The following is a 24,447-nucleotide window of genomic DNA, read 5'->3' as shown; positions in this document are numbered from 1 at the left end:
CTCTTATCAATAATATAACCCAAACAAACTGCAGCGAGAGAACCTTCTCAGCATTTAACATAACAAAGAAGCCATTTTGATTAACATACGCAGTAACATAAAAGAAGAAACCCCTTACACGAGGATGTGTTGGGGGCAGCCCACACGTGTCATGAAGTCAGCACACTACAGCACAGAAACAGGCCCTTCAGCCCATCTAGTCTGCGCTGGACTATTATTCTGCCTACTCCCATCGACCTACTCCCAAGCCATAGCCATTCATACAGCTCTCATCCATGTACCTATCCAAACTTCTCAATCGAATATTGAAAGGCCCAGACAGAGTGGATGTGGAGAGCATGTTTTCTATGGACCAGGGGGCACCTCAGAATAGAAGGATGTCCCTTCCGAACAGAGATGAGGAGGAATTTCTCTAGCCAGAGAATGGTGAATCTGTGGAATTCATTGCCCCTGACGGCTGTGGAGGCCAAGTCAATGGGAATATTTACAGCGTCAAAGGTTACAGGGAGAAGGCAGGAGAATGGGATAGAAAGAGATAATAAATCAGCCATGATGGAATGGTGGAACAGACTTAATGATATGTCTTATATATATAGTGGTGCGAGAAAGTTTGTGAACCCTGTAGAATTTTCTCTAATTCTGCATAAATGTGACCTAAAATGTGATCATATCTTCATGCAAGTCCTAAAACTAGATAAAGAGAACAAAATTAAATAAATAACACAAAAACATTATACTTGTTCATTCATTTATTGAGCAAAATGATCCAATATTACATGTAACACACATCAAAGTTGCTGGTGAACGCAGCAGGCCAGGCAGCATCTCTAGGAAGAGGTACAGTCGACGTTTCAGGCCGAGACCCTTCGTCAGGACTAACTGAAGGAAGAGTTAGTAAGAAATCTCTTACTGTACCTCTTGCTAGAGATGCTGCCTGGCTTGTTGCATTCACCAGCAACTTTGATGTGAGTTGATTGAATTTCCAGCACCTGCAGAATTCCTGTTGTTTCCAATATTACATGTATCCGTTGGAAAAAGTATGTGAACCTCTGGGGTAATGCTTTCTACAAAAGCTATTTGGAGTCAGGCGTGCCAATCAATGAGATGAGATTGGAGGTGTGGGTTGTAGAGGTGCCCTGCCCTACAAAAAAGACAAAGAAAGATTCGTTTATGTGCACAATGCCTCGACCAAAACAACTTTCAGAGGACCTTAGAAGAAGAATTGTAGTCAAGTCAAGTTTATTGTCATTTCGACCATAAGCTGCTGGTACAGTACACAGTAAAAACAAAACAATGTTCCTCCAGGACCCTGGTGTTACATGAAACAACACAAAACTACACTAGTCTGTGTGAGACAACACAAGGCTACACTAGACTACGTAAAACAACTTTAAAAAAAACTGTAGAAGAAGAATAGTAGAGAACCATTAAGCTGGAAAAGGATATAAAAGTATTTCTAAAGACGTGAGTGTTCATAAGTCCACAGTAAGAGAAATTACCTACAAAATGGAGGAACTTCAGTACTGTTGCTACTCTCCCTCAGAGTGGGCCATCCTGCAAAGGTCACATCAAGAGCACAATGTGCAATGAATGCTGAAGGGGGTAAAAAAGAGCCCAAGGGTAACAGCAAAAGACCTGCAGAAACCTCTAGAATTTGCTAACGTTTTGGTTCACGTGTCAACGAGAAGAAAAACACTGAACGAGAATGATGTTCATGGAAGGACACCACGGAGGAAACCACTGCTCTCCAAAAAAAAAAGACAATGCTGCATGTCTCAAGTTTCCAAATGACCACCTGGATGTTCTACAACACTTCTGGGACAATGTTCTGTGGACCGATGAGACAAAAGTTGAACTTTTTGGCAGAATTGCACGTTGCTGTGTTTGGAGGAAAAAGGACACTGCACACAAATGCCAAAACCTTATCCCAACTGTGAAGCATGGTGGAAGGAGCATCATGGTTTGGATCTGCTTTGCTGCCTCAGGGCCTGGACAGCTTGCAACAAGACATTGATTGGAAAGATAAAAGTAAATCAACAACAGAATGGTTTAAAAAGAAGAAAGTTTGTGTTTTGGAATGGTTGAGTCAAAGTCCTGACCTTAATCTTATAGATATGCTGTGGAAGGACCTGAAGCAAACAGTTCATGCAAAGAAGCCCACCAACATCCCAGAGTTAATGCGGTTTTGTAAAGAGGAATGGCTTAAAATTTCTCCAAGCCAATGATCAACAGTTACAGGAAATGTTTGGTTGAAGTTATTGCTCTACAAGGGGGTCACACCAGTTACTGAAAGCAAAGGTTCACATACTTTTTCCAACAAATACATGTACTACTGCATCATTTTCTCAATAAATAAATGAACAAGTATACTGTTTTCTGTGTTATTTATTTAATCAGATTCTTTTTATCTAGTTTTAGAACTTACGTGAAGGTCTGATCACATTTTAGGTCATATTTATGCAGAAACAGAGAAAATTCTACAGGGTTCACAAACTTTCTAGCACCACTCTACTTATAATCATATAACAATTACAGCATGGAAACAGGCCATCTTGGCCCTTCTAGTCCGTGCCGAACTCTTACTCTCACCTAGTCCCACCGACCTGCACTCAGCCCATAACCCTCCATTCCTTTCCTGTCCATATAGCTGTCCAATTTAACTTTAAACGACAACATCGAACCTGCCTCAACCACTTCTGCTGGAAGCTTGTTCCACACAGCTACCACTCTCTGAGTAAAGAAGTTCCCCCTCATGTTACCCCTAAACTTTTGCCCTTTAACTCACAACTCATGTCCTCTTGTTTGAATCTCTCCCACTCTCAATGGAAAAAGCCTATCCACGTCAACTCTATCAATCCCCCTCATAATTTTAAATTCCCCCCCAACCTTCTACGTTCCAAAGAATAAAGACCCAACTTGTTCAACCTTTCTCTGTAACTTAGGTGATGAAACCCAGGTAACATTCTTGTAAATCTTCTCTGTACTCTCTCTATTTTGTTGACATCTTTCCTATCATTTGGAGACCAAAACTATACACAATACCCCAAATTTGGCCTCACCAACGCCTTGTACAATTTCAACATTACATCCCAACTCCTATATTCAATGCTCTGATTTATAAAGGCCAGCATACCAAAATCTTTCTTCACCACCCTATCCACATGAGATTCTACCTTCAGGGAACTATGCACCATTATTCCTAGATCCCTCTGTTCTACTGCATTCTTCAATGCCCTACCATTTACCATGTATGTCTTATTTTGATTAGTCCTAACAAAATGTAGCACCTCACATTTATCAGCATTAAACTCCATCTGCCATCTTTCAGCCCACTCTTCTAACCGTCCTAAATCTCTCTGCAAGCTTTGAAAACCTACTTCATTATCCACAACTCCACCTATCTTAGTATCAGCTGCATACTTACTCATCCAATTTACCACCCCATCATCCAGATCATTAAGATCTAAATGTTGCAATAAAATTTGCATCCATCACTTCTTCTGACAGCTCGTTCTACACTTTTTCCAGGAAAGCAGAGAGGAAATCTCGCCATGCTTCTGGTGGGAACGTAGAGCAGTACAGCACAGGAAGAGGCCCTTGGGCCCACAAAGTTGTGCTGAACCAATTGAATTTGTAATCAAATGGACAATTAATCCACTCTGCCTACACAATATCCATATCCTTCCATTTTATCATATTCATGTGTCTATCTAAAAGTCTCTTAAGTCTCTAAAGTTTCTGCCTCTACCACCACCCCAGGCAGGACATTCCAGGTACCCACAGCTCTCTGTGGAAAAATAACTTGCCTCTCATATCTCCTTTGAAATTACCCCCCTCACCTGAAATGTATGCCCTCCAATATTAGATATTTCAACCCTGGGAAAAAGATACTGTCTGTCTATACTATGTCTCTCATAATCTTATAAACCTCTATCAGGTCTATATAGAGCTACCACAGCTCCAGAGAAAACAACACAAGTTTGTTCAACCTCTCGTTATAGCACATACTCTCCAATTCAGGCAGAATCCTGGTAAACCTCTTCTGCACCCTCTCCAAAGCCTCGACATCCTTCCTATAGCGGGGTTCAAAGTTCAAAGTATGCAGCCGTGAGATTTCTCTCCTTACAAGCAGCCTCAAAACAGCCAGACCACAACTGTGTGCAATATTTCAGATGTGGCCTAACTAGAGTTTCATAAAGCCACAACATAACTTCCTGACCTTTGAACTCAGTGCCTTAACTAATAAAGGCAAGAATCTTAACCACCCCATCAACCTGTGTAATCACTTTCAGGGAACGATAAACTTGGACCCCAAGATCCCTGCACTTATCAACACCGTTAAGGGTCTTGCCCTTAACAGTGTACTGTCTCTTTATATTTGACCTACTAAGGTGAAACTCTCCACTTTTGGTCGGGTTAAACATCACCTTCCATTTCTCCGCTGATATCTGATCGACATTTCATTTGGAGTTTCAGGAGATTTGGTTTGTCACCTAAAACACTCGAAAATTTCTACAGATGTACCACGGAGAGTATGAGCACTTTGGCTGGCTGCATCACTGTCTGGGGACTGGAGGCTACTGCACAAGATCGAAGATGCCGAAAGCTGTAAAATTAGTCAGCTCCATCTTCGGTACTAGATTCCTTAGTATCCAAGACATCTTCAAGGAGCGGTGTTTCAGGAAGGCGGCGTCCATCATTAAGGACCCCCACCACCCAGGACAAGCCCTCGTTACACTGATACTGTCAGGAAGGAGATACAGAAACCTGAAGGCATACAATCAGCGATTCAGGAACCCCATGCAAGGCTTATTGAGAAAGTAAGGAGGCATGGGATCTAAGGAGACTTTGCTTTGTGGATCCAGAACTGGCTTGCCCACAGAAGGCAAAGAGTGGTTGTAGACGGGTCATATTCTGCATGGAGGTCGGTGACAGTGGTGTGCCTCAGGGATCTGTTCTGGGAACCCTTCTCTTCATGATTTTTATAAATGACCTGGATGAGGAAGTGGAGGGATGGGTTAGTAAATTTGCTGATGACACAAAGGTTGGGGGTGTTGTGGATAGTGTGGAGGGCTGTCAGAGGTTACAGCGGGACATTGATAGGATGCAAAACTGGGCTGAGAAGTGGCAGATGGAGTTCAACCCAGATAAGTGTGAGGTGGTTCATTTTGGTAGGTCTAATATGATGGCAGAATATAGCATTAACGGCAAGACTCTTGACAGTATGAAGGATCAGAGGGATCTTGGGGTCTGAGTCCATAGGACACTCAAAGCAGCTGCGCAGGTTGACTCTGTGGTTAAGAAGGCGTACAGTGTATTGGCCTTCATCAATTGTGGGATTGAGTTTAAGAGCCGAGAGGTAATGTTGCAGCTATATAGGACCCTGGTCAGATCCCACTTGGAGTACTGTGCTCAGTTCTGGTCGCCTCACTACAGGAAGGATGTGGAAACTATAGAAAGGGTGCAGAGGAGACTTACAGGGATGTTGCCTGGATTGAGGAGCATGCCTTATGAGAATAGGTTGAACTTGGCCTTTTCTCCTTGGAGCGACGGAGGATGAGAGGTGACCTGTTAGAGGTGTATAAGATGATGAGAAGCATTGATCGTGTGGATAGTCAGAGGCTTTTTTCACCCCAAAGCTGAAATGGCGAGCACAAGACGGCACAGATTTAAGGTGCTTGGAAGAAGGTACAGAGGAGATGTCAGGGTAAGTATTTTACGAAGAGTGGTGAGTGCGTGGAATGGGCTGCTGGCGACAGTGGTGGAGGTGGATACGATAGGGTCTTTTAAGAGACTCCTGGATAGGTACATGGAGCTCAGAAAAATAGAGGGCCATGGGTCACCCTAGGTAATTTTTTTTGTAAGTACATGTTCAGCTCAGCATTGTGGGCCAAAGGGCCTGTATTGTACTGTAGGTTTTCTATGTTTTTCTATTCCATCATGGCTGATTTATCATCCCTCTCAACCCTATTCTCCTGCCTTCTCCCTGTAACCTTTGCCCTGATTAATCAAGAACCTATCAACCTCTGCGTTAAATATACTTAATGACTTGGCCTCTACAGCCGTCCGTGGCAATGAATTCCACAGATTCACCACTCTTTGGCTAAATGAATTCCCCCTCATCTCTATTCTGAAGGGACGTCCCTCTCTTCTGAGGCTGAGCCCTCTGGTCCTAGACTGTAGGAAACATCCTCTCCAAGTCCACTCTATCTAGGCCTTTCAATCTTTGGGAAGAGAAGGTACTGCCTGTGACTGGACAGGTAAGAACTTACTTGGCCACAGAACCTAGTTGCCAGGATGGAGTTGCTCACTGCTCTCACCTGAAGGCTGAGAGGCTTCCTTGTCCTTTCTGCCCCAGTGTGCCACGAACTCCGATCTCTGGGGACCTTCATCAATCCCTTCTGAACAGCTGGCTCCGGCCGCCATGTCGTGCCCAGCAGGATTCCGGCCAGAGCAGGGATTGCGCTCGCTCTGGGACAGGTGGAATTCTGTTTGGCTGGGAGGTGGCCCCGCCACATCGGATCTCATGGGGCCGGGTGAGAGGTTATAGATGTTCCGCTGAGAACTCTGCCGCTCCTCCAAATCACGAGAACACACCGTCTCAGCCAGCGGGAACAACCTGTCACCGTCAAATCCACAGGAAAGACGCCGACGCGGGCTCCTCCCCTCATGGCAATCTGTGGGAGGCAGGGGATACTGGGACTGGGAAGGGGAGAGGAGGCCGGCCTCAGACTTGCACCTGGTTCTGGTGGGGGGGCTCTGGGGGCGAAGGACCTTGGTGAGAGGGGAGGTGGAATGCCACAGGTCAGGATGGCCAGCGGCGGGACACCACCCCAGGCCCCTCTGGGGGACGGGCAGTGTGGGGCAGTGGTTGGTAGCAGGGCGAGTCCCCGAGTGGGAGGCAAAGCCTGCAGGAGGCTCGGTAAAGCAGCCAGACACTGACCACTGCCCACAGGCATGGTCACCAGCCTCCCTGCCGCTCCCACTTTCCTTTTTGACGGGCTTCATCTTCGACTGAATTCCACTGCTCGGTGAGGTGCTGGCAATACCCGCCCTGGCACCTGGGTCACCAGCCCCCCTGCTGGTCAATGACAAGATGCTGTGGTCAGCTGCTAGTGCCGGGTGACAGACCGGAGCGTCTGGACCACTGGACGGAGGATGCCAGCCGCAGGGGACAACCTGCTTGGCACCCCCAGCATCGTGCCTAGTAGTGTCCATGGCCGGGTGAACTGGCCGGTCCCTGCCCTGGGTACCTGGAGGAGCCCGGATTTCTGTCAACGAGGGGGAGAGGTACTGATAGTTCCTGGTCACTGGCGCACTGATGGGTGGGACGTGGTCAAGAGGGCTAGCGTCCACCCCTTCAGCGGGAACATCGTCTCTCTCTATCTTCACGTCTGCTGCAAGAGGCTCTGTGAAAGGAATAAGGCGGGGGAACAGGATTAGAAGGGGCAGAAAGCAGCAAAAACCCACAGATCCTGGAAATCTGAAATAAAGACTAGAGTCCTAGAGCACTATAGCACAGAAACAGGCTGTTCAGCCCATCTAGTCCCTGCTGAGCTGTTATTCTACCTAGTCCCATCGACCTGCACCAGGGACCGTTGCCATCCATACCCCTCCCATCCATGTACACATCCCAATTTCTCCTAAACGTTGAAAATGAGTCCACGTTCACCACTTCCGCAGGTAATTCCTTCCACAGTCTCACCGGCCTCTGAGGATGTGAAGGGCACTTTTATGAAGAGGTATAACATTATGAGGGGTATTGGATAGGGTAAACAGAAGGAAACTATTCCATTATCAGAGCTAGACTAAACTAGAGGAGATAAGGACAGTAAGTTTCTACACTGAGATACAGCACGCTAACAGGCTCACCAGACCAATGAGACCATCCCACCCAATTATACCCATCTGACCAATTAACCTACTAGTAAGGAAGGCAAATACAATGTTAGATTCATTTTGAGAGGACTAGAATATAAAAGCAAGGATGTATTGCTGAGGCTTTATAAGGCATTGGTCAGACTGCATTTGGAGTATTGTGGGTAGTTTTGGGTCCTTTATCTAAAAAAAGATGTGCTGACCTTGGAGAGAGTCCAGATGATGTTCATGAGAATAAACTTGGCAATGAAAGGGTTACTGTGCGAGGAGTGTTTGATGGTTCTGGGCTGGACTCACTGGAGTCTAGAAGATCAGGAGGGCCTGGGGGAAATCTCACTGAAACCTATTAAATATTGAAAGGCCGAGAGTGGACATTGAGAGGATGCTTCCTATAGTGGGAGAGTCAAGGCCCAGAGGGCACAGAGAGACTGGACGTGGAGAGGATGTTTCCTATAGTGGGAGAGTCAAGGACCAGAGGGCACAGTGAGAGTGGACATTTTGAGCATGTTTCCTACAGTGGGAGAGTCAAGGCCCAGAGGGCACAGAGAGACTGGACGTGGAGAGGATGTTTCCTACAGTGGGAGAGTCAAGGACCAGAGGACACAGAGAGACTGGACATTGAGAGGATGTTTCCTATAGTGGGAGAGTCAAGGACCAGAGGGCACAGTGAGAGTGGACATTTTGAGAATGTTTCCTACAGTGAGAGAGTCAAGGACCAGAGGACAGGGAGAGACTGGACATTGAGAGGATGTTTCCTATAGTGGGAGAGTCAAGGACCAGAGGGCACAGTGAGAGTGGACACTTAGAGGATGTTTCCTATAGTGGGAGAGTCAAGGACCAGAGGACACAGAGAGACTGGACATTGAGAGGATGTTTCCTATAGTGGGGGAGTCAAGGACCAGAGGACACAGAGAGAGTGGAATGGAGAGGATGTTTCCTATAGTGGGAGAGTCAGGGACCAGATGACACAGAGAGACTGGACATTTAGAGGATGTTTCCTATAGTGGGGGAGTCAAGGACCAAAGGGCACAGTCTCAGAATAGAAGGATGTCCCATTAGAACAGATATGAGGAGGAATTTCTTTAGCCGGAGTGTGGTGACTCTGTGGAATTCATTGCCACAGACAGCTGTAGAGGCCAAGTCATTGGGTATATTTAAAGCATAGGTTGATAGGTTCTTGATTAGCAAGGGCAGTAAAGGAGAATGGAGTTGAGTGATATAATAAATCAGCCATGATGAATTAGCAGAGTAGTCTCAAAGGGCCCAGTGACCTAATTCTTCTCCCATGCTTTATAGTCTTCAACCCTCAGTTCTAAGACCCTTCCCCACTTTGACAGCTGCCAGCCTCTCACCAGCTGCTTCTAAGGCTCAAGACCCACTGACAAAATCACCCCGTGCTCGCCAGTCCATATCGAACCTACCTCGGCAGGCTACAGGTTCTCCAGGTGTCTCCAGGTGTGCTGCCTTCTCTGAGCTGGTCCTTCCCACACGAAGACCACCTCCCCACCTCAGCTGGGCCAAGGCTGGATCCTCCATGATGGTGCTCCAAGCTGTCGTCCCCAAAGGGTTTTTGAGCTGTAGCCTGGCTGGCTGGCTGGTAAGCCAGCTGGGGGACTGTTCTACACCAGACTCATGTTCCCTTGATGACCTGCAGCCCATTGTTCCTCCCTGGTCAGGGCTGTGAGAGTCTGGCAGCTCCCAGCCTTTTCTGTGACTCTGTCCCGGTACTGCATGGTCACCAGGGGCCACACTCCGCACAATGCAACCTCCAGCATCTGAAAGACCGTCAGAGAGTCCCTGCTGTTCCGTTGAACGTTCGAGAGCAGCTGCTGACCCCACACCTGCGAGGCTGCCTGGAGAACCCTGGCCAAGTGCTGACACATCGACAGAGCAGGCGTTATCACCCACGTCGAGAGATGACCTTTCTGTGACATCATCACTTTCCATCTTCATGTTGCTGTGACTTAGATTATTGCAGTGGGGGAATAACCGTTCAACGTTAACAGGCTCAATCTGATCATCACGATGACCCAGGGCATTGCTATCACAAGCAGGTGGTTTTGTAGTAACAACAGGTTCAGCTTCATTCTCACCTTGACCCAGATCGCTATCGTCAAGAGCTGGTGGCTCTGCAATATTACCAAGTTCAGCTTCATCATTACTAAGACCCAGGGCGTCGTCATTGAGACCTGATGATTCCGCTACATTAACAGGTTTAATCACATTGTCACTACGGCCCAGATCACTGCCGTTCAGAGCTTGTGGCTCTGCAGAAATAACAAGTTCAGTTTCATCGTCACTGTGACCCAGATTGTTGTCGTCCAGAGCCTGTGGCTCATCAGAAATAACAAGTTCAGTTTCATCGTCACTGTGATCCAGATCATTGTCCAGAGCTTGTGGCTCTGCAGAAATAACAAGTTCAGTTTCATCGTCACCGTGACCCAGATCGTTGTCGTCCAGAGCCTGTGGCTCATCAGAAATAACAAGTTCAGTTTCATCGTCGCTATGATCCAGATCATTGTCAAGAGCTGGTGGTTCTGTCACATCAACAGATCCAACCAGATTGTCACTACGACCTGGGTTGCTGCTATCCAGAGCTGGGAGCTCTACAGTAATAACAGATTGAGTTTCATCATTACTGCCACCCAGGATGTTGTTATCAAGACCTGGCGATCCTGTTATACCAACAAGTTCAACCACACTGTCACAACAACTCAGGTCATTACTGTCGAGAGCTGGTGTTTCTGCAATATTAACAGGTTCAACTTCATCATCACTGTCGTCATGAGCTGATGGTCCTACAATTTTATCGTTACTTAGAGCCAGGACATTGTTACTGAGACCTGATAACTCTGTTACACGATCAGGTTGATGCACACTGTCACTACAACCCAGATCACTGCTGTCCAGAGCTGATGGTTCTACACTATTACCAAGCTCAGATTCATCTTCATTAAGACCAAGAGCAGTGTCACTATCAGCCGGTTGTCCTTTCGCATTAACAGACTCAGTCTCTTTGTCACTAAAACCCAAGGCATTGCTGCCAGGTTGTGCTACACTGTGACTGATGTCACTGTCACTTTCCTGAAGGCTCCTGTGGTGAAGAGCTGGTTCCACAACATCGACACTTTCCAATTTATTGTTGGTACGATCGTGAAAATTATCACTGAGGGCTGACAATTCTGCCAGGTTGACAGATTCAATCTCGTCATCGCTACAACCCAGATGAGTGTCGTCAGGGGCAGGAGGTTCTCCTGTACTGTCAGATTCGGTCTCATTGTTGCTACAACCTAACTGGGCTGCATAATGACCATCCACACTGTCGCACTGAGCCAGCCTACAGCAGCCAGGAGATGACGGCTGTACTACACCAAGACTGTTCATGCCTTCACGGCTCTGAAAAGGGTTGCCACGTTCCATCACCTGACCGGGGTCTGTCAGGTTGGGAGGACGACTGTCCCGACCCAGGGCAGGTAAGCAAGCCGACATACCTGAACTGGATCTATCATCCCTAGTCAAGTCAGCGGTCCGCTCAGCTGGGCGGAAAGGACTCCGATCTGTCCAGGATTCCTCAACATTGTCTACAAGGATGCAGCTACTTGGCTTCAGAGGTGTATGAGGTGCTTTCAATAACAAAGAGTCCCTTCCATCACAAACCATCTCCTCAGTTCCACTGACATTAGAGGAAGTCCCTTTCAGCGTCAGGCTCTGGCGTTGATTACATCCGTCATGCCCTGGCACCTTGGGGGATTCAGTGATGGAAGGAAACCAAGGGAGGGCGATGGGTCCTACCTGGGGTGGGCTGGGAGCCTCTGTGTAAATCTTTCTGCCTTGAGTAGAGCAAAAGGGAGTCTCTAAGTCCTCAACTGGAGAGTTCTCCTCTAGCTGGGTGATGCCACATGCGTTCTGACCGAGGCGGGGAGAGTGGTTGAGAAGGTCCGGGGTTGCACCCCAGCTATTTTCCTGGGCAGCTTCCGATTCCCGAGTCACGTCACTGTCTTCTGGCAGAAGGCATATTTCCATGTCTCCAGCATCAGGATCATGCCAACTTATCCCACCAGACGCGTGATGGGAGACCGTTGCCTTAGTATCATTAGTCACATGCATAAGGGCAGGCCCAGGAGGACCAATCTCACAGAGCCTCTCAAGCTGCCTTTCCTGGTTCTCAGACACTTCCATCTGGTCTTCCCCTGACTTTGAGCCTGAGTGGCTGTGTCGCTGACTGCTGCCGGAGGATGTCATGCTGTGCTGAGGCCCGTCGACCGCCTCGGCTTTGCACTGGACGCTGAGAGATTTGAAGAAGTCTTTAACAATTCTCGCCACCTCACCTTGCCGGTTCACCACAGCGAGCTTGGGAACCCTGTGCTCCCAAGGTGGTCTGTACTCAGCGAAGAACTGGCGGACCATCCTGCCGATGTAGTTGGCTCGGTTCTGCTTCAGCTGGTTGGAGAAGGACAGCAGACTCAGATTTATTCTCCTCTCAGAGTGGAGCTCCCCTGGCCCTTTCAGCTGATCAGTGCACTTCCTTTTACTGGGGGCAAAACTGGAACTGGAATCTGCTAGCTCACTTTCACAAGGTCTCTTTAGTGCTACAGAACCAAGATGTCTTGAGCCATTTGACCTCCAGTTGCCTGCCAAGTCCTCCTCCTCCAACTTAATCTCAGAGTGCTGTGGGTTTGGACACTCTGGGTTCAGTTTGACATGACTGGAGTCATCTCCAGGGTCCAACTCCACACCAATTCTGCTTGCAATTTCAACCCAATTCTTGCCCCAGTCTTGGTGAGCCACATTTATTGTTTCTGATTCTACACCATCCAGAGATGCAGCCATGGATTTGGCCTGACATGACGCCTCAGGGAACAAAGATTCTTTTCCTTCTCCAGCCAAGTCGGTTCTCTCGCCCACCTGCCTAGCCTCACAAGTGTCCATGCGCCCACCTTCTCTATCTGGAGTTCTGCACTTTTTCGAAGTGTCTTCTTCTGGCTTTTCTGGTGTAAGCTGCAGTTGCAAGCTTTGGGTCCTATCTCTCGTGTCATGGGCAAGGTCTGAGTAATGTGAAGGTGTCTTAACAGCTCCAATGCCATCCTCCAGCACACACAGTCCTTTCTCACCCAGAGTCCCCTCTGCAGCGTCCACTCCCTTTTTTACCTCTGCCTGGGGTTTTCCCGACATTGAAGCTGACATTGCCTCGGTATAGGCCTGGAGCTGACCGTCAGGGTCAGGTGGTGTGTGAGGCGGCTCCTTCTGTCTTCCAGATGACCAAGCCTGTTGTACCTGCGAAGGTGATGGTCCTGAAGCTCGAGGTCCATTTGCTTCCCCGTACCTCTCGTCCACAAGTCCCCGATTGTCCGAGCCCCCAGGAATGAGCTTCACTCCTGTAGCAGTCGATGCCTTGCAGATGTTTCTCTCCTCTTTGGTATCCCACACAGAACTTTGAGCGCTGGCAAAATGAGTAACTGAAGGCTGGAACCTCCTATCCTCCCGGGTGTGTGGATCGCTGGGACACACCTGGCCTAGTTCTGTTTTCAGCACACACCCAGGGGCAGCCAGGTCACTGGACGACAGCACACTGCTCTGCACTGACCCATGCTCTGAGCCGCCAAACACGTGGTCCTTTCCGCTTTGCTCGTCTTCCATCTGTTCAATCCCAGAGAATGCATCCTCTCCTCCAACTTCAGTTGTGGAAGGTGCTTCCAATTGGTCCACGATGTGACATTCCAGGTGCCCGATCACTGTGTCACTAAGTCCTGGCTCCAGCTCCCCGGGCCTCCCTCCTTCCTCCTTTGCATCCTCTTGAGATTCAGTCCTCTGGAGATCACCAGGATCCGCTGGACTGCCTCCCACCGCTCCCACGACACCCGATGGGAACGGGGAAGCCCCAGATCCCTGGCACTCATTCGTTCCGACTTGCTTTCCCTCTCCAGCGCCGGCCACACACTGCCCTGGCTGGTCGGTCAACCCTGCCGCCAAGGAAGCGCCCACCTTGCTCGAAGCTGATTCATGCTTCTCAGGCTCACTCAACGCCAGCCCCCCTGCAGGCGGGGTGCTCAAGTGCAACTGTGCGTCCCAAGACAGGAGCCACTCATCTGGAATAATGCCACTGGGCCAGTGGGGATCATCTGCCACCACCTTCTGCTCTACTGTCGTCTTCTCGGCCACTGGAAAGCCGTCACAAGGAAGGGTTTCACTACCCGGCAAGGTCTGGTTCAACTGAGGATCACTTCCACCCTTGTAACCAGAAAGTACTATGGCCTTCCTCCCAAAATGTTCCTCCATATTGGCAGCAGGTGATGTGGAGACTCTGATTTCCCCCTCTGTGACACTAGGACCCTGTCGGGCAGAGATGTCCAGTTCTCTCTCAGTGACACTAGGACCCTGAGGGGCAGTGATGTCCAGTTCTCTCATGACACTAGGACCATATGGGGCAAAGATCCCTGACCCTCTCTCAGTGACACCAGGACCTTGTGGGGCAGAGATGTCTGATTCTCTCTCAGTGGCACTAAGACCCAGTGGGGCAGAGATGTCTGATCCCACCTCAGTGACACTAGGACCCTGTGGGGCAGTGATGTCTGATCCCACCTTAGTGACACTAGGACCCTGAGATGCAGTAACGTCCGGTTCTCTCGTGACACTAGGACCCTGAGGGGCAGTGATGTCCAGTTCTCTCTCAGTGACACTAAGACCATATGGGACAGAGATGTCTGATTCTCTCTCAGTGACACTAGGACCCTGTGGGGCAGAGATGTCTGATTCTCTCTCAGTGACACTAGGACCCTGTGGGGCAGAGATGTCTGATTCTCTCACAGTGACACTAGGACCCTGTGGGGCAGTGATGTCTGATTCTCCCTCAGTAATTGTGAGACCCTGTGATGTGAAGCTGTTGATCTCCAGCGCGGATCTTGTGATATTGTTTACCCCCTCAGGGACAACGGGTTCCCCTAGGGTGGGAATGCTAGCTCCCCCTTCGGCAACAGTGGACCCCTGCACTGTGGCGGTACTGGAGATGGTGGGACGCCCTGGGGCAAACGGTCCAGTTCCTCTCTCACAGTCGATGAGATTCTGTGACAGGGGAGGATTAGATCCCTGTTCTGACACAGAGGAATCCTGCAATTTTGGGAGGTCAGCTTCCTTCTCAGGGGCAGTAGGATCTGGTGATGTGGGGGTCTCAGGTCCCCCCTCAGAGGTGGTAGAACCCAGTGACATGGGGGTCTCAGGTTCCCCCTCAGGGACAGTGGGACTCAGCGATTTGGGGGTCTCAGATTCTTTCTCAGAGGTGGTGGGACTCAGTGATGTTGGGGTCTCAGATCCCTCCTCAGAGAGGGTGGGATCCAGTAATGTTTGGGTCTCAAATCCCTCTTCAGAGAGGGTGGGATCTGGTGGTGTGGGGGTCTCAGATCCCTCCTCAGAGAGGATGGGATCTGGTGGTGTGGGGATCTCAGATTCTTTCTCAGAGGCGGTAGGACTCAGTGACGGTGGGGTCTCAAACCCCTCCTCAGAGAGGGTGGGATCAGGTGATGTGGGGATCTCAGATCCCCTCTCAGAGAAAGTGGGATCCAATAATGTTTGGGTCTCAAATCCCTCCTCAGAGAGGGTGGGATCTGGTGGTGTGGGGGTCTCAGATTCCTCTTCAGAGAGGGTGGGATCTGGTGGTGTGGGGGTCTCAGATCCCTCTTCAGAGAGGGCGGGATCTGGTGGTGTGGGGGTCTCAGATCCCTCCTCAGAGAGAGTGGGATCCGGTGATGCGGGGGTCTCAGATCCCTCCTCAGAGAGAGTGGGATCCGGTGATGCGGGGGTCTCAGATCCCTCTTCAGAGAGGGTGGGATCTAGTGGTGTGGGGGTCTCAGATCCTTCAGAGAGGGTGGGATCTGGTGGTGTGGGGGTCTCAGATCCCTTCTCAGGGATGATGAGACTCAGTAATGTTTGGGACTCAGATCCCTCCTCAGAGAGGATGGGATCAGGTGGTGTGGAGGTCTGGTGGTGTGCCAGTACGCCATCGGGCTTCCTCACACCTTTCCCTGCTTCAGGAACTGAGAACGGACTGGTCTCTGCACTCCTGCCCACCTCTGCACTGGGTGTACCTAAAGCCTCCGACCTGCAGGACAGGTTCCCGAGTTCCTGTGTTTTTACCGGGAACCGCAGGTGGTCTTCACCTTCTGGAGCTCTGTGGATGGGCTGCACGCAAGGGTTTATCAGCTCCGTCTTGGAGTGGGTCTCCACTCTCTCAGGGAGAAACATTTTCTCTTGTATCGCCACAAGCTCGCCAGCAGATGCAGAAGGCTCGGGTGAGATGGGTTTACTGATAACTTCACAGTCCAACCTGGTTGCCGAGGCGACGGCTCCCCCACGTGGCAAAGGCACCTTCCTCGCCACTGCTGCTGGAGTGACGTTAGCCACATCCACATCCCTGTCTGCACATTCGGACACCAAGTCTACTTCCATACTTTTGTCCATGGTCTCTCCAGTCTCCTCAGCATCAACTTTCAGAGAGAGGCAGATCAGCTCAGATGCCTCCTTGGCATCAGAATCATCTTCTTCCCCATTAGGGCCACAGTGCTTTACATCAACATCAGCTACACTTCCCCCACCTTCAACTCGCCCGTGAGTCGCCACCTCCAATTCCGGAGGAGCATTCAGGTGAATCGTCCCTTCCAAGTTACCGTCAGATTTGAGGACTTCACCCATCTCCATCTCCAGTGATGCACCAGTCTCCATCTGCTGAGACCTTTCCGTCTCCAGCTCCCGCGATGCGTCTGTATCTATTTCCCGTGGTGCACTGATCACTGCCTGATGAGATATTTCCACCTCCATTTCCTGTGATTCCACAATCTCCAGTTCCCGCGACACACCCATTTCAATCCCCAGTGACACTCTGGTCTCCATTTCCTGTGACGTTTCTGTTTCCATTCCCCACGATGCACCCACCTCCAGTTCCTGTGACTCTGCTGCCTCCCGCAATGTACCCGCCTCCACGCCGCATGATGAGTCCGCCTCCATCTCCTTCGACTCCTCTGTGTCCAACTCCTGGGCCCTTTGGTCAAGCAGGTTTAATTCGCCTTGAGCTTGCATGTCCTCCACATCGACATCAGTTGAAGGCCTTGGTGGCTTCCTGTGGGTTTCACTTTCCCCAAGGGCTCTGGCTTCCTCTCCATGTGCCCTGCATCCGTGCTCTCCTTCTGTGGGATCTATGGCTGTACTGACTTGATCCTGTACTCCTCCCTGAGGTCCCACAGGTGAAGAGTGCAATTTCCAGGAGGGAATCACCAGCCTTTTGTTCTCACCCGGGTCAGAAGGGCTGAAAGTTGAGAGGGTGGCAACCGGAACACTGTCATTGTTCTCGGCCAATTCAACGGGCAACTTTGACTCGAGTTTGGTCTCTGAGGCAAAGGAAGTTGCGGAAGGTTTTGGCACAAAACTGTCCAGTGTTGTACATTTGGTCCGAGCTGTGTCAGTAGCTGTTCCCATTTCCTTCATAAAGGATAATCCCTCTCTTCTTTGCTTTACCCACCCGGACTGCCCCACAGATACAGCCTCCAACTTGTGTGGACCTTGTGACTCCATCAGGATCCCAGGTCCTCTCAGCATCTCGGAGTTAATCAAACTCACATCCTTTTCCATCTGTTCTGCAGGTATGCTTGAAACATCTCCAGGCAGAGAATCAGAAGTTTCTGCCCCCAGGGTGGCTTCAGGACAGTTAAGAACAATGGCGCTTTGGTGGGAATTGTCTGATGGCAGTTGCTTCTCTCTCTCACAGGCCGAACCATTGCCACCAGCGATCACGCCTGCAGTTGTCCCAGCTTCGGTCAGTTGCTCCAGAGGAGTCGACCGGACATCCATGGGCTGAGAGAGCGCATCATCTTCATGAGCTGGATCCACAAGTGCTTTCTGAGGGTAACCACTCAAACACTCATTCTCTCGACGTCTTGCTGTGCCCTCTGCAATTCCACCTTCCGGCAGGAAGTTTCCACCGGGCACGCCTCTGCTCTGGCACGCACCCCTCAGTCTGTTGTCAGGGTCTTCGAAAACTTCTAGGCTTTGGGCACTAAATGAATGCTTGGGTGCAGAGTTGCCCTCAACGAGGGTGCCCTCCGAGGGATTGCTCACAGCATTGTGCCGCCCCTCGCTTTTCACGGTGGGGGCTAAAGAGTCAGTCACAGCCGTCTCCTCCCAATCTCGACGGGGAGCACCTGAGATGACACCTGTCACTAGATCGCCCTCCCTGCTCAGGTGAGGGCAGCAGTCTTCTTGATGCAGGAGACCTTGCCAGTCGGACAAGGCTGAGTCCCCACAAGCGTCACGGACGGGTGGCATGGAGCTCTCTGCACTCTGAGTGGCTGGTGCCTCTTGTCTGAGGGTGCTGTCTTGCTCTGTGAATTGAATCTGCACGCCCTTCCGCTGATGCTCGTTAAAGTTCCCAGTGGCAATGCGATCCACGGTTGCTTCAGTCACACGCTCTGCTCCAGTGTCCGCGGGACGCACCCAATCCATTTCCAGCGCAGGCTCTCGGATTTCATCCCATGCAGCCCCTGTGCTGCTCCCGGCCGACACGCTGCTCGGAGAGGGTGAGGCACTGGTATGGACCTCACCCCGCAGAGAGACTCCGTCCACGGGCAAGAAAGCAGCCGCCACCATGCTGACTTTGGCTCCGTTTCTGCTCCTCTCCTGGGAGGACAAGGCCACTGGTGTGGAGTGACAGTCCCTCCTGGCTTCTCGTCCTGCAGAACTGCCCTGACCAAAGGGAGCTGCCGGCACCTCCCACCCATCCAAGGACGGCTGGTGTTGCTGCAACTCCAGGACCTGAGTTATTAAAAAACAGGTTGAATAGGTTAGGATTTTATTCCCTGGAGCGCAGGAGAACGAGGGTAGATTTGATAGAGGTATACAAAATTATGAGGGATTTAGATAGGGTAAACGCAAGCAGGCTTTTTCCACTAAGGTTAGGTGGGACTAGAATTAGAGGGCATTGGTTAAGGATGAACGGTGAACATGAGGGGGCATTCTTCACTCCGAGGATGGAGAGAGTGTGGAGCCGGTGGATGCAGGTTCAATTTCAACACTTAAGAGAAGTTTGGTCCAGGTGCGGCTAGATGGGACTAGACAGGTCGAAGGGCCTTCACTACAAGAGCAAGCCCTTCATTCATAACTCCCTTTCGGGAGAGAAGGGTGTCCTGAGCCAGACTGGGCTCTGTTCACCATGATAAAAATGCAGCTGTTCAGCTCCGGGTGCCTCACTGCAGGAAGGATGTGGGAGCTTTCGAGAGGAGATTCACCGGGATGCTGCCTGGATTAGAGAGCGTGTCTTCTGAGCACAGGTTGAGTGAGCTCGGGCTTTTCTCTTTGGAGTGAAGGAGGACGAGAGGAGACTCGATTGAGGTGTACAAGATGAGAGACACAGATCGAGTGGAGACTGCTTCCCAGGGTGAAAATGCTTAATACAAGGGGGCATAAATTCAAGGTGACGGGGGGAAAGTATAGAGGGGGAATGTCAGAGGCAATTCAGAGAGTGGTGGGTGCGTGGAACGCCCTGCTGGGGTGATACTAGAGGCAGATTCAGTAAGGAATTTAAGAGAGGCCCATGGATGATAGAAAAATGAAGGCTATGTGGGAGGGAGAGTTAGATTGACCTTGGCGTAGGTTAAAGTGTCAGCACAACATTGTGGGCCAAAGGGCCTGGACTGTGCTGTAGTGTTCTATGTTCACTAATATTGCCGAGGAAAGGAGAGAGAGGTGCCCTTTCCATCCAGTCAGGTCAACTCCTGCCTTGCTCTGTCCTGGTTCAGCAGGCCAGGCAGCATCTCTGGGTGGAAATGGGACAGTTGACTCTCCATCTGGACTGAAAGACAAGGGAGGAGACAGCCAGTGTAAATGGTGAGGGAGGGAAGGGTGGATCTACATGAGAAGTGGCAGTCAGATTGAAGAGGAAAACATAGAGATGGTTATAGGGGCTGGGAGGTGACAGCTGGAGACAACTGTGGCCTTGAGGTTATGGTATCTGAGAGGAATTAGCCAGCTGGGAACCACATGTACCTGATGGCCCAAATGGCCTGTCTCTACAACATAAGTATCGACAGCTGGACTCGGTTCCTTACCGTTGGCGTGATGCAAGGCGTGGACTCGCAGCTGGGTACTGTGCCTCGCTCCTGCTCGCAGTCACATAACTCGAACTGGGAACACAAGGCAATAGGGTGGTTAAGGAGGTACACAGCAGGCACCGAGTTCAAAGGTCAGGAGGTTACGTTGCAGCTTTATAAAACCCTGGTCAGGCCACACCTGGAGTGTTACGTACAGTTCTGGTCACCCCACTACAGTAAGGATGTCGGGCTTTAGAGAGGATGCAAAAGAAGTTAACCAGGATGCTGCCCGGTTTAGAGGGCATGGGCTATAACGAGAGGCTGGACAAAGTTGGGCTGTTTTCTCTGGAGTGGCAAAGGCTGATAACTTATGCTGAAATCAGTCTGTAACTTAGAGCCTTGCAAATTTCGGCATGCTCTCCATGATGTCAGGCTGAATAAAGGTACCACTGCTTGAAGTCTGGTCTCTAAAGTCATTTTTCTTCCTCAAGTACTGAAAATAGAGGCACAACGAGCCTTTATTAAAATATTTCAGAATCAGTCAGGTGTATTATCATTGATGTGCGTCATGATATTTGCTGTTTTGCCGCAGCAAGGCATGAAAATTACTCCAAGTTACAACATAAATAGTGCAAAAGATGGATAACGAGGTTTACATTTATGGACCTTTCTGACATCAGATTGACTGATTAGCTTCATTTGTTACACGTACATCAAACATTGGGTGGCAGGGTGGAGATATGTCTCTATCAAAGGAGGTGTAAGGCACTCCTTCCCTCCACTAGCCTGCAGGTTACTTTTGGGCAAGGTGTAGCACCTGCTCGGCTCTCCCCCACAATCTCTGAAGAGGATTGATAATGGCTGGGGTCACCCGTCTTGTAAAGACACTGCCCAGAGGGCAATGGCAAACCACTTCTGTAAAAAGAATTGCCAAGAACAATCATGGTCAAAGGCCATGATAACCCACATTATACGACACAGCACGTAATGACGACGACGACGACGACTTCAAGACATAGGTGAAATGCATCAAATCAAATCAGCGAGGGTTGTGCTGGTCATCCCACAAGTGTCACCGACATAGTGTGCCCTTAACTCACTTACCCTAAACCGCATGTCATTGGAATGTGGGAGGAAACCGCAGCACCCGGAGGAAAATCTCGCCGTCTGATGGCAGAGGAGTTCTTAAAACCGCCTGACCCATTGTAGCCAGGTTCATCAGAGTGTCACTGAGTGTACAGCACAGAAAGAGGCCGTTCAGCCCATCGAGTCCATGCCAAACAAAATGTCTATCTATCCCATTTCCTCACATTTACCCTTTATCTCTCTAACCCCTTTCTAACTTTTTGGCCCATAATCTGCCTCCTCAGCCCATGGGCAATGGAAGAAGACACTGAATGCCAACGTACACAGCACACGAGCACTGCGTGAGACATCATGATCAGTTTGTGCCCCTTATCCAGGAAAGGATGAGCTGGCATTGGAGAGAGTGCAAAGGCGGTTCACGAGAATGATTCCAGGAATGAAAGGGTTAACATATGAGGAGCACTTGATGGCTCTGGTCCTGTACTTGCTGGAGTTTAGAAGATTGAGGTGGGGGGATCTCATTGAAACCTATTGAATACCGAAAAGCCTCAATAGAGCGGACACGGGAGGGTCAGTTTCCTATTGTGGGGGAGTCTAGGACCAGAGGGCACTGCCTCAGTATAGAGGGGCATCCAATTAGAACAGAGCTGAGGAGGAGTTTCTCTCGTCAGAAGGTGGTGAATCTGTGGAATTCATTGCTACAGATGGCAGTGGAGGTTAAATCAATGAGTATATTTAAAGCAAAGGTTGTTAGGGGGTGTTTTGCAACTTCAGAATATTAAACTAATTTAATGGAAGATACAGGAGTCCAGGAATGCAGGTCTAACTTTGGGCTTACTTCAAGCAAGGCCACACACGTATCATGTGGTAGTGTGGTGATGTATGCAATTCATATATTTACACATATAACCCACAATTAATTATTTAAACAAACAAGAATGGGGGGGGGAGGGAGAGAGAGAGAGAGAGACAGAGAGACAGAGAGACAGACAGAGAGAGAGATAGTGTGTGTGTGTGTGTACGTACGTACGTACGTACTTGACAGGGATAATAAATCAGCCATGATGGAATGGCAGGTTCGATGGGCCGAGTGGCCTAATTATGCTCCTGTCTCTTATGGTCTTATGATTAAGCTATGATCTCCTTTCAGCCATGACTCAGCGATGCCCACGTTGTACCTGCCAATCTCCAACTGCACTCCAAGATAATTTACCTTAGTCTGTAAACTGTGAACATTCAAATATAACACCTTCAGTCCTGTATTCATCACCTTTTTCGATTTTGTCCCCGTTACACTTCAGCTCATCCCACTGACTGCAATTTTGCCCCATCATCTGCCTGTCCTTCCTCAGTCTCACTACACACTGCCTCTGCTTGTATACTAACTGCCCCATCACTCTGGTTCCCATCGCCCTGCCAAATTAGCTTAAGCCCTCAGTTAGGGCTCTTGCAAGGAGCTTACAAGGATATGGGATTGACGGAGACTGAGGTTCTGTCTGCTGTCAGGAATGTTCCAGTGACTCACATTACACTCAACAGTCTGTTCCAACTAAACACATTTTGTTTACCATGAAGTAAAACTCGGAGTTAGGCTGCCGCACCCTCTCTCCTTGGTCCACTCGACAACTCTGGGGATGGCCAAATGTCACAGTGTCTCCTTCGCTCAGGACCACATCACCTGGGAGGGAGACGCACAAAGGCAGGTGATAACCAAGGTAAGCTCGCTCATCACACAAAACAGAACAGTACAGCACAGCACATGGACAGGTGCCCCGAATCTGGCACCACATTTAACTCAAACCCTTCTGCCTGCCCTCAATCTACACCCACCCCCCCATTCCTGCAGATTCCAAATCAAAGAAAATCGATAACACTGGACAACAAACTTTGAAGAGTTGCTTCCTCTGAATTTTTTTGTTTCTGATAGATCACTTGAAGCTAAACACAAATATAATTTCAAACTACGTGTATCACGTAGGAATTTGGAGAAAGAAGAAATTAACTTTTATTGAATATAATGCATTTAATTGCATAACAGTGCTGATGCTTTGCCATAGTTCAACTAAGCTAAAAATGTTTTGATGATTTTCATTTGTACTCAGTGTCTGAGGCTTCTCATTTGGGTCCAATAATAATCAGCCAGCATTGATGGATTCCAGTTGCCCTGATACCATTTCTCAATGACCACAATGTCCTGAAAAACCCTTTCACTATGCTTGTCACTGACAGCGCCAAGATTTGCAGGGAAGAAGTCTAAATGGGAATGCAGAAAATTAATCTTTAATGACATGTTGCACTTCATTGTTTTATGTACTTGAAGCACGTTGTCAACCAGCTGCATGTAGTTTTGTGCCCTGTAGTTGACAGAAAATTTTCAACAACATCCTTGAACGCCTTCCATGCGATTTTCCCCAGACCCACTAGAAGTTCTTCAAATTGCCTGTAATTGATGACCTCTTTGATTTGTAGACCAACAAATATGCCTTCCTGAATTTTGATATTTGAGACAGATGTTTCTCAGAATAACTGATCCCAAAATCGGTCAAAGAAATTTATAGCCTTTATAAGTTTATATCCAGCTATCCAGCACCTGCCCTGCCTAAGCATGCCCAGACAAGATGGAAAACTTTTCAGCTTAGATTGTGGGTAACATTTTAATGAATTATGAATTGAAATAACAAATATAGGTGATTTCAAACAAATGTTGTATTAGGGAAATTCAATGGCGATTTTCATGATCAGCAGTCCAAAACCCTTAAGATACACACAGAAGTTTTCAGAAAGCAAAATCTTTGTTTTCCACTTTATTAGATACATGCGCTTGCCGTGGTTATTTATATAATTAAATGAAGTAGTGCAAAAAGAGAACAAAAAAACAATAGAGAGGTAGCGTGCATGTGTTCATGTCCATTCAGGAATCTGACGGCAGAGGGCAGGAAGCTGTTCCTGAGCATTGTGTCTTCAGGCTTCTGTACCTCCTCCCTGATGGTAGCAATGAGAAGAGGGTGTGGCCTGGGTGATGGGATGCTGCTTTTTAAAGCATTGCCATCTGAGGTGTCCTCAATGGTGGGGAGGTGAGTACCCGTGATGGAGCTGAGGGCTTGATGAAGGAACCGATGAAAGAGCCAGGCCTTTCAGTAGTCAAGCCTCCATACTGGTTCAAAGGTCATTTATTATCAAAGTATGTAACTCTGATATTCTTCAATTCTCCAGGTAGCCAAGAAATCAAGAAAGAAAAGTAAAGAAATGCAGCACAAATCTCTCAAACCCCCACGCAAAAAAAAAAGAACAAAATGGATCAGGCACATCCACCCCTAAATCCCTCCTCTCCCACAAAAAAAACCAAAATGGATCAATGGATCAGGCACATTGACCCCCACCCCCCCGCCAGAATCCCTCCTCCCCCACAAAAAAA

The 24,447-nt window shown here is 49.0% G+C and overlaps 1 protein-coding gene across 2 annotated transcripts in view; it reads right to left on the bottom strand.

The window, feature by feature from the left end:
* LOC134344596 (uncharacterized) overlaps window positions 1-24,447 on the bottom strand; it is a 159,271-nt gene that overhangs the window by 116,328 nt on the left and 18,496 nt on the right. For both annotated transcript variants that reach the window (XR_010017467.1, XM_063044680.1), the window contains exons 4-7: window positions 22,601-22,710; window positions 19,965-20,039; window positions 9,300-18,672; window positions 6,321-7,409 (exon numbers count right to left, since the gene is read on the bottom strand). Coding sequence is in view for 1 of the 2 variants with exons in the window: in XM_063044680.1 (XP_062900750.1) it covers window positions 6,321-7,409; window positions 9,300-18,672; window positions 19,965-20,039; window positions 22,601-22,710 (10,647 nt within the window). In the remaining variant the exon portion in view is untranslated. The remainder of the gene's footprint in view (window positions 1-6,320; window positions 7,410-9,299; window positions 18,673-19,964; window positions 20,040-22,600; window positions 22,711-24,447) is intronic.

The sequence above is a fragment of the Mobula hypostoma genome, chromosome 3 (assembly GCF_963921235.1).
Source record: "Mobula hypostoma chromosome 3, sMobHyp1.1, whole genome shotgun sequence".
In the NCBI taxonomy this organism is placed as follows: Eukaryota; Metazoa; Chordata; class Chondrichthyes; order Myliobatiformes; family Myliobatidae; genus Mobula; species Mobula hypostoma.
The sequence above is the reverse complement of the archived record's forward strand: the minus strand, read 5'-3'. Positions and strand labels throughout refer to the sequence as shown.